Here is an 11,111-nt window from a genome sequence, read left to right on the forward strand (position 1 = left end):
AGTCTAGTCTATAGTCTAGTCTATAGTCTAGTCTATAGTCTAGTCTATAGTCTAGTCTATAGTCTAGTCTATAGTCTAGTCTATAGTCTAGTCTATAGTCTAGTCTATAGTCTAGTCTATAGTCTAGTCTATAGTTTAGTCTATAGTCTAGTATATAGTCTAATCTATGGTCTAGTCTATAGTCTAGTCTATAGTCTAGTCTAGTCTAGTCTATAGTCTAGTCTATAGTTTAGTCTATAGTCTAGTATATAGTCTAATCTATGGTCTAGTCTATAGTCTAGTCTATAGTCTGGTCTATAGTTTAGTCTATATTCTAGTCTACAGTCTAGTCTATAGTCTAGTCTAGTTTATAGTCTAGTTTATAGTCTAGTCTATAGTCTAGTCCAAAGACTAGTCTAAAGTCTACAGTCTAGTCTATAGTCTAGTCTATAGTCTAGTCTATAGTCTAGTCTATAGTCTAGTCTATAGTCTAGTCTATAGTCTAGTCTATAGTCTAGTCTATAGTCTAGTCTATAGTCTAGTCTATAGTCTAGTCTATAGTCTAATCTATAGTCTAGTCTATAGCCTAGTCTATAGTGTAGTTTATAGTGTAGTTTATAGTCTAGTCTATAGTCTAGTCTATAGTATAGTCTATAGTATAGTCTATAGTCTAGTCTATAGTATAGTCTATAGTCTAGTCTATAGTCTAGTCTATAGTCTAGTCTATAGTCTAGTCTATAGTCTAGTCTATAGTCTAGTCTATAGTCTAGTCTATAGTCTAGTCTATAGTCTAGTCTATAGTCTAGTCTATAGTCTAGTCTATAGTCTAGTCTATAGTCTAGTCTATAGTCTAGTCTATAGTCTAGTCTATAGTCTAGTCTATAGTCTAGTCTAGTCTATAGTCTAGTCTATAGTCTAGTCTATAGTCTAGTCTATAGTCTAGTCTATAGTCTAGTCTATAGTCTAGTCTATAGTCTAGTCTATAGTCTAGTCTTTAGTCTAGTCTATAGTCTAGTCTATAGTCTAGTCTATAGTCTAGTCTATAGTCTAGTCTATAGTCTTGTCTATAGTCTAGTCTATAGCCTAGTTTCTAGTCTAGTTTATAGTCTAGTCTATAGTCTAGTCTATAGTCTAGTTTATAGTCTAGTATATAGTCCAGTCTATAGTCTAGTCTATAGTCTAGCCTAGTCTACAGTCTAGTCACTAGTGTAGTCTATAGCCTAATTTATAATCTGGTCTTTAGTCTAATTTATAGTTTAGTCTATGCGACTACATTAAACTTTCCTTCATTATTCCAAAAATTTGTTTAAGTGTAATACCGATTTTTTAAAATCTTCAATTCCTACTGTGTACAGTTAAAGTGTCAATAAAACGAGAGGGGAGAGACCAGAGACAAAGCAATAAAAGAGAAAAGACTGCTTCGTTGTTGTTGCCTTTAATGAGCAGACTATAGAAGAACATATTTCTATAAGAATGCCATCAAAAAAACACCGCTTCCGACGACAAACCCATGCTGTGACACAAACCACAAATGTAATAGAAACATTTAGAAACCGTTATTAAAAGGAATCAGAGAAAAAAACAACAGACAACAAATGAAACAAGTAGTTAGATAAAGGATTAAACACAGATTGCTAGAGAAAAACGTATTTGATTACAGCGAAAGATTTGATTGAACTAAATGAGTTTTAAGAAGAAATTTCAAATCCAAAATCCTTTTTGTAAATATTATTAAAAAGTTTTCTTTAAAAAAAAAAATAAAACTAAATATTTTAATGCATTTTACTAATTGCTTCCGTTTGATAATCTTTAAAATGAATTATAAGAAATTTGAGTTGAAATTAAGTATTTTTGGAAAATATTTCCGTTTACATGATGGTTATTTAATCACTTGATTTTTGTCTGTTGCTTTTTCTATTATCAAATGTTGAGTCATTTAACGCTTTGAACTTAAATACTAGTAGAATTTACTTAAGTGTTTCCTTTTTTTTTTGAAAATTTCTTGACCACTTAGACAAGACACAACTTAACACAACATGCGTTCAAACGTTTTACAACATTGAGCACTTGTGTACGATCATACATAGTATAATAACATTTATTTAACGTCTACAGACAGAGATTTGTCACGCCCACTACCTAAATACACAGAGTTTGGTATATTGGCTGGTCTGTCTGTGGCACTGTCCTCAAAAATTAGCAACTTAAACATACAATGTTAATCCTGTCTCTTGGACGACGACGTTTTTATGTCGTCGCTAAGTATTTAAGACGTCGTGGTTGTCAAAATGTTTCGCTTTTTTTTTCTGTCAACTTCATTCACTCTGAGATTTAGAAAAACCCAACAGTATGTTAAAACTATGTAATTTTAGTAATTGGAGGTGTTCAAATCCATATTACTTGTTTTTCTTACAATTAGTTTTAGTCGTATCTTGTTTTCAACATTAATCAAATTTATTTGATCTGTGTTATTTTAGCTTAAATATTTCTGCTCAAAATGTTAACGGTTTTGGTTAAAAAAAATCCTTAAAAACTAATTAAATATTATTAGCCAAGAATGGAAAATCCTTCTGTTTGCTTGAATTTGGTTTAGCTGGAAATTTTAAATGTTGAGTTTCTTAATGATTTCTTTGTTTTTTTGCTAAAAGTTAATCTTAAAGGATTTGTCATTTTAGTCATATTTCCCGTTACAGGGAAATGTTCGTAATTGTAGTTAGATGTAACTGTAACAAATGTCATTGGAATTTCCGTTATTTAGGGTTAAAAGAGATTTATGTGTTTAATGTTATGTAAAATGATCCAAATTTGTTTAAATTTGATCATGTAAATGAGGTAGACATATTTTAGCTGAAAGTACTTACTCAAGGTGATCCTCGTCGTTTATAGAATGTCCAAAATAGAGAAAACTGAATACTTTTATCTATTGCATATCAAACCACAACACAGATTATGGGCCGGAAATGTATATTAATGTTTAAAGTGTAATATGTAGTAACTAAGATGAGCAGACGCTCCAACATACAATTACTTACTTAAATCGGATGTAGTTCCTTAACTATTAAGAAAATAGCAACAATTTCAGATCACTTAGGTTTGGTCGAAAGGAGTTTGTATAAAGCATTAGAATCGAAGAAACACACCGACGCCGCTATTGGGTCTGTGGAGAGCTCTATATAGTGCTTTATGAACGTATTATAGTTCGATGTTGAGATTCTTAGTTTCCTAAACGTATTTCTTTAGATTTTTCCAATCAATGTTCATAAGGAATGTAAAGACAAAGAATGCGAAGACCTCTATAGAGGTATTATCGCGAGATGTTTGGAAACTGCTTTTATTTCTTTAATCAGTGTTCCTTAGGAAACAATGTTCCAATCAAGAAAATAGTGAAAATCTGTGATCACTCATATATTCAATAAAAATATTGTTTTATATCAAAACCCTTAATTCGGCTGTAGATCTTTGAATAACACTCTAATCAAGAAAATAGTGAATACTCCAATCAAGAGAAAATCGGTGATCACTAAAAATTTCCATAAAAAATCCTTAAATAACGATCGCATCAAGAAAATAGTGAACAACTTTGATTACTAATATTTCCCAACAAAAATCGATTTTTATATGAAATACCTAAAATCGGCTGTAGGGTCCTTAAATAACTCTCCAATCAAGAAATTAGTGAAAATCACTCATATTTTCTGTCAGAAATCGATTTTGTTGATGAACCTTTAATCGGTTGTAGATCGTTAAATAACGCTCCAATTGAGAAAATAAAGAAAAATCTCTGATCACTCATATTTCCCATCAATATTTTTTTTAAATATCGCTCTAATCAAGATAATTCTGAAAATCGGTGATCATTCATATTTGCCATCAAAAACGGAATTTTATATGGAAAACATTAGATCAATGGTAATTCTTAAAGAACGCTCTAATCAAGCAAATAGTGAAAATCTGTGATCACTTATATTTTCCATCAAAAATCGAGTTTTTTCCAGATATACGAAATTTTGTATTTATTTGCTATGGCAGGTGCTAAGCCCACAAGTCCGCCCGTTATTCTCTAAATGTTCAAATGCTCTAAATTAGGGGACAAAGTGGGTCTGGGGTTCTATATTGAAGACCCAGAAACAGAATATACCACCGTTTACCTAATCATAACACAGGCAGAAGTACGAGCAATAACGGAATGTGTAAATTGGATTAGAATAAATATGGCGCCCACAGGGCTTAATATATTTACCGACAGCCAGAAGGCAATTCGTGCGATATCAGGTGATAGAATTAAATCTAAGACCGTATTGGATTGTAAGAAAGCTTTAAACTGAATACCCTCCCAGCTGTAATAGCTTTAAAGGGAAGGGAGCTCGATGTAGTTAACCTGACAAACGCAAAACCATTCGACGCAACAAAAGCTGAATTAAAAATATGGATGAGAGAATTCCATAAGGCCTCTTGGAATAATGAAACGGTGGGTAGAACCACAAAGATTCTATGGGGTGACCCTGATGAGACCAAGACGAGAAATCTTCTCAAAATGAACAAGTCTGAGGTTAGTATGATGGTACGTATTCTGAGTGGACACACAGGATTACGAGCACATCTATACAAAATTGGACGTGCGGATTCAGACGAATGTAGAGCATGTGGAGAGGACAGTGAAACTCTGGAGCACTTTCTTTGCCATTGTCAGGCATTCGTCGAAGTTAGATCAAAGTATCTTGGAAGTGATGTTATTCCGGAAATAACATTCTTAACCAACACCGATTGGAAGATTCTTAGGAATTACGTCCAGGAAACTGAGTTTCTGAACATGGAAAAATAATACATTCAGTGAACAATTTTTTTTTCTTGAATTGGAGCGCACAACAGGCCCGATAGTGGCCTAGGTGTATTTCTTCGGATTTGATGTAGTATACATCCTCCTATCAACCTAACCTAACCTAAATGTTCACATGAATGTTAAAGTTCTTCATGTAAAATTTTAAGATTATAGCTCTAATAGTTTCTCAGATATACGAATTTTTCTATTCACTTTATATATGGGAGGTACCACGCCTCCTAATGCTAGTCCGCCCACTTTTTGTCTTAAATAATCATATTGACACTAAATTGGCTCCAACAAAATTTGAGCACTCTAAATGTTATATTATCTCAAAAATATATGCTTAATATGGGCGTGGCTCCTCGCCCACTTAACATTTTAAAATTAAAAGTCGCCTATAACCTTTTCCAGACATACAGGAGTACACTGGGAAAATTTCAAGAAAAACACACATTCATTTTTATACATATAGAAGATACCTAAAATCGGATGTAGTTCCTTAAATAACGTCCCAATCAAGAAAATCACTCATATTTTCTATAAAAATCAACTTTTGTTTGAAAAAATTTTCTTAAATCAGCTGTAGTTCCTTAAATAACGTGCCTTTCAAGAAAATAGTGAAAATCCGTGATCATTTATATTTTCAATCAAAAAATCGATTTTTATATGAAATACCTAAAATCGGCGGTAGATCCTTTACTCTTTCACGTATAAGGGACACCGGTGTGCCAAGATTTTTTTTAATCTTTCTTGATTTAGAGAGTAACTTTGAGTTCACAGCTACAGTAAATGATTATTTCCAAGGAAAAATAAGTTATTTTTTAGAATTTGATGTCACCTACATGTTAAAAAGGATAATATCCTGTGATATCCTTCGAAAAAACTTTTTCAATTATTCATCAAAAATGATCAATATACGTCATAATAAAGTGTCCAAAGGTTTACTTTTGCGTGAAAAGGTTAAATAACGCACTAAACAAGGAAATAGTGAAAATCTGCGATCACTCATATTTTCCATAAAAAATGGATTTTCAATTGAAAAACCTAAAATTGGCTATAGAATCTTCTTGAACCAAGGAAATGATGAATATCTGCGATATTCCACCAAAAATCGACTTTGAAATGAAAATTCCAAAAATCGGTTATAAATCCTTAAAAAAAATCTAATCAAGAAAATAGTGAAAAACCTGTGATCACTATGGATCTTTAAATAATGTTTCTAGTGAATATTAAATATGAAAAAAGAAGACATTGAAATTTATAAAGATTTTTTTCTGATCTTTTTCAGTTTCTTTAAAAAGAAACCACTTTAGTGAAACATTTTTCTAAATTTCTACAAAATTTAGAGTAAAATCAATTAAAGTATCCTTAGGCAGGAAATGAACTAATCTAAATCCTTTTAAATCTTCAAATAGATAATAATATACTACATAAATATGCAACCAAAGTAATCATTTCCGTTTTATTTCAATTGCATTTCAAGTGTCAGATTTAGAATTAAAGAAAGTGCTTAAAAAGATGCTATAAACAATTAGTTTTAGGCGACAATTTTAATAAAAAGAAAACTATAATTAAAATAAACAGTTTTTAAAAAAAGTACATTATTTAACAACAAGCGAAACAAGACAAACATTTAAACAAAAAACAGGCCTTAAACACACAAACAACTACAATAATAAGAAAAGCAACCATGCGAAGCCATTGTAAAATAAATAAAGCAAAAAAAAACAACAACAATGTCATAATAAGTGATTATCATTCATGACACTTGAGTAGAATATTAAAAAATGGAGTCATTTCATAAGCAGTGTTGTTGTATGTGTGTATGTTTGCTTGCTAGCTGGTAAACACATAAAGAGAGAAAGAGATAACTAAATATTAAAGCAACTGTTTAATAAGAGTAATGAGTAAGCAGCAGTTTACTTGTTATTTACATTAGAGAGAGGGAGTAGGAGTAAATTATGTGAATATAAGTGATTGTGTGTATGTAGGAGAACAACAGGTAGAACTTGATTTTTGAAACAAGTGTGTTTAAGATTTCTACTCAAAGAGAGTGGCAAATGATCTTTTTTTTTTTTTTTTGGTGTGTTTTATTTTTGAGATTTGTTTAAGAGGGAAATAAGCAGAGTTGTGTCAATGATTAAAACAGTCTGAGTACAAACGTTAAACAAGCAACAAGTTATAAACGGAATAAAATTTTAAAGGAATTTTTTATTTAACAACAAAAAATTTAGTTTTGTAATAAAAAAAAATAACATAAAACAACAACAAAAAAATGATTACCATGAACGAATTAGTGGATTTAAGAATGCAACAACAAATTGCCCATGAAATACTTTATCGGCAACAAATTATGCAACGTATACCCGATCCATTTGCTGCCATGATGCCCGCCATGCATCATATGCCAGCACAAATGTTAATACCCTCTCATCCCCCCTTGCCGGGTGTAGAGGCCAAATTGGAGAATAATGATTTATGGCAACAATTCCATAAAATTGGCACCGAAATGATTATCACCAAAAGTGGAAGGTATGTACATATTTTCTCCTTGTTATCAGTCATTGAAATTTGTAAATTGTTTATAGTAAATTTAAATAGACATTTCTTGTTGTTGTTTACTAAAGATTTTTCTTCTTAAATCTGTAGTTTCTGGTGTCTAAACAATTATAAAGTTTAAAAAAAACAAAAAAAATGATAACAAAGTTTTTAAGATAACTAAATAATAATAAAAATAAAATAAATAATTAAACAACTTTCTTTTTTTTCAAATTTTTTCCAGACGTATGTTCCCCTCTATGCGTGTTTCTCTTAAGGGTTTGGAAGAGGAGTCACAATATTGTGTTTTGATTGAAATGGTACCCATTGGCGATTGCCGTTATAAGTTTTCCGGTTCTCAATGGGTACCCGCCGGTGGTGCCGAACCTCAGTCACCTCAAAGAATGTATTTACATCCCGACAGTCCCGCCAACGGTTCTCATTGGCAAGCTCAACCCATACTCTTTAATAAGGTCAAATTGACCAACAATACTTTGGATAATAATGGTCATGTAAGTATCTCTACAAAAGCCTAAAAACTTTTCTTTAAATTTTCTTAGAAATTTTTATTAATTTTATAAAATTTTCTTAAAATTTTTAGATCGTTTTGGCCAGTATGCATAAATATCAGCCACGTATACATGTGATACGTACCAATGATTTGGCGCAAATACCCTGGGCTCCTCAGCAGGCCTTTGTCTTTCCCGAGACCGAATTTGTAGCAGTAACCGCTTATCAGGTTGGTATTTTTTTATAATTATTAAAAAACTAAGAGAACAATAAAACGGGTTTTTAAAAAATATTTTTTACCTAAACCCTAATTCTCTTTTTAAAGAAAAAAATACAAAAACTCAGTGGTGGTCTTCTAAAACAAAATTAGCAAACCTCCCGTTGTGTCTTTGTTGTCTCTACAATCTACAAACATTTCCTAACTCTTTTACTAATTATCTATATCTCCCTCTCCCTCTATCTTTTTAGAATGATCGCATTACAAAATTGAAAATCGATAACAATCCCTTTGCCAAAGGTTTCCGTGAGTCTGGACAATCGAAATGCAAAAGGAAAATGTCTCTATCACCTTCGCCCTCGGAGGAAAATCAAAATAATTCCTCTCATTGTGATGACGATCAATCGAGTGTGGCCAGTAGTCAAGATTCACCACAAGCTAAGCGCTTATGTATGCGCGAGGATCCCTTACCCTATATGGATTTAAATAATGTCATGCGTTATGCTCTACAACCCAATATGAATGATATGTTATCGCCCGCCTTCTTTCCTCAACTAGCACAACAAGCTATGCCCTTGTTTATGCCTACCATGCCCTCTTATATGGAACCTTTAGCGGCTCAAAGACTGCCATATCATCAGCCTTCTTCGGATTATGATTACACATCGGGGAATGATGAAACCTCCAGTCAAATTTCCTCCTCACATGAAGAACATAATCCTGAGCTATTTGTAGATGTTGTTAGTACTTCTTCAGAGGAATCACAAGATTCTGCCGCTCTTTTGCCCTCCAACACCTCCCCCAGCACCTCACCAAGACTGTCGGTTTGTGAGCCGCCTGTAAAACGTAGTAGTTTTAGCATATCCTCCATATTGGGTAGCAATACCCGCAGTGCTGTCTCTGTTTAAAAAAAAATAAGAAAATTCTCTCTCTATTTGTGATGCTGAGCATTTTCTTGTAATGTTTATTTTGTAAAATCTTAAAAATCTCTTGTAATTTATGTAAATTTTTGTATTTTGTATTTTTTGTTAGCTTTTTAAGTACTTTTTTATACTGTTAATAACTAAATAATTTATTTACCTAATTAAGTTTAAGTTTTTAGTGTAATAAGTTAAAATAAAATGTGTGTTTTTTAAAAAAAGAAAACTATACTCAATGCCATATAAAATTCAAACTGTTTTTTTGTTAAATTTTACGGGAAAATGTTAAAGAAAAGAATAATTAGCAGAAGAATAACAGAGCTTTTAAGTAATTAAAGCTTTAAGGCGATAAAAGCATTGCATTGCATGTAGGCATGTGAAACAACTCGCTGAATTTAAAAGTTTAATTATTGGTTTAGTTTTCGAAATGTGTTAAGAAATTAAAATTTTAATACATCAGTTGATTTTAGTGAACATTTTTTAAGAATACTTTATTCTTAAGGGAATAAAAACTGTAATTTTTTAACAGCTTCATGTATTCATAATGTCGAGCAATAAAATATTTGGATTACAGTACTATAATACTTTAATGATCGTGGTTTTTTAAAGCTAGTATGTTTCTATTTTGGAATCCTTTTTAATCCAAACAGGCCCTAATTTTGAACTGAACTAGAACAGAACTAGAACTGAACTAGAACTGAACTAGAACTAGAACTGAACTAGAACTGAACTAGAACTGAACTAGAACTGAACTAGAACTGAACTAGAACTGAACTAGAACTGAACTAGAACTGAACTAGAACTGAACTAGAACTGAACTAGAACTGAACTAGAACTGAACTAGAACTGAACTAGAACTGAACTATAACTAAACTAGAACTGAACTAGAACTGAACTAGAACTGAACTAGAACTGAACTAGAACTGAACTAAAACTGAACTAGAACTGAACTAGAACTGAACTGAACTAGAACTGAACTAGAACTGAACTAGAACTGAACTAGAGCTGAACTAGAGCTGAACTAGAACTGAACTAGAACTGAACTAGAACTGAACTAGAACTGAACTAGAACTGAACTAGAACTGAACTAGAACTGAACTAGAACTGAACTAGAACTGAACTAGAACTGAACTAGAACTGAACTAGAACTGAACTAGAACTGAACTAGAACTAAACTAGAACTGAACTAGAACTGAACTAGAACTGAACTACAACTGAACTACAACTGAACTACAACTGAACTAGAACTGAACTAGAACTGAACTAAAACTGAACTAGAACTGAACTAGAACTGAACTAGAACTGAACTAGAACTGAATTAGAACTGAACTAGAACTGAAATAAAACTGAAATAGAACTGAACTAGAAGTGAACTAGAACTGAACTAGAGCTGAACTAGAGCTGAACTAGAACTGATCTAGAACTGAACTAGAACTGAACTAGAACTGAACTAGAACTGAACTAGAACTGAACTAGAACTGAACTAGAACTGAACTAGAACTGAACTACTGAACTAGAACTGAACTAGAACTGAACTAGAACTAAACTAGAACTGAACTAGAATTGAACTAGAACTAAACTAGAACTGAACTAGAACTTAACAGAGAAGTATCGGTTAATAACAACGATCACTTATATACATATGTAGATTCTTCTTAAGAAAGATTCTGAAGTGTTCTTTTTAAGTTGATGTTTCGCGATCACTTTATATTATTGTTCCAAAAGCTTTCTATTTGATCCATCACTATTCAAAAATCTTTCAGGACGAACAACTTCTGTGAATGACTAATCTTATTGCTATTATTTCCCATTTTCAAATGACTCATTTAAATTTCATTTCCCAACATTTTACTTATTTAAATTTCTGTTACTTATTAAAATGCGAGTCATTTTCTTGTGTTTTTTCCTTTCATTTTCGTAAAGAAAACTAGTTTAATTTACTTTAGTTTATTTTATCATTTATATACTTATTGAATAATAAATAAGTGAAGTAATCAATAGATACTTAGAAGTCATTAGTTTTGTTTAAATGTCCTTTTTTGGTACCTTTTACTAATTACAGTGATAGTACTTGTTGTACAACGAAACTAGTTTATTATGCAAGCAAAACAAAGGATCGTCAAGC

The 11,111-nt window shown here is 31.8% G+C and overlaps 1 protein-coding gene across 1 annotated transcript; it reads left to right on the forward strand.

Moving 5' to 3' along the window:
• The first annotated feature begins 6,968 nt into the window (after positions 1-6,968).
• Positions 6,969-8,974, forward strand: LOC119614887 (T-box-containing protein TBX6L-like). Its single transcript, XM_037970981.1, has 4 exons — positions 6,969-7,333; positions 7,584-7,851; positions 7,941-8,078; positions 8,318-8,974. Exons 1-4 carry the CDS (start codon positions 7,077-7,079, stop codon positions 8,972-8,974), a joined length of 1,320 nt encoding a protein of 439 aa, XP_037826909.1. The 5' UTR covers positions 6,969-7,076.
• Positions 8,975-11,111: the final 2,137 nt, after the last annotated feature.

Source organism: Lucilia sericata, unplaced genomic scaffold (genome assembly GCF_015586225.1).
Source record: "Lucilia sericata isolate MDLA Ls3-8-SP2 unplaced genomic scaffold, ASM1558622v1 Contig003581F_arrow, whole genome shotgun sequence".
Taxonomy (NCBI): domain Eukaryota; kingdom Metazoa; phylum Arthropoda; class Insecta; order Diptera; family Calliphoridae; genus Lucilia; species Lucilia sericata.

Coding starts and splice junctions, on each gene's coding strand:
- LOC119614887 (XM_037970981.1), top strand. CDS start 7,077: ATGATTACCATGAACGAATTAGTGGATTTAAGAATGCAACAACAAATT. Junction 7,334..7,583: donor ATTATCACCAAAAGTGGAAG/GTATGTACATAT, acceptor AATTTTTTCCAG/ACGTATGTTCCCCTCTATGC. Junction 8,079..8,317: donor TAGCAGTAACCGCTTATCAG/GTTGGTATTTTT, acceptor CTATCTTTTTAG/AATGATCGCATTACAAAATT.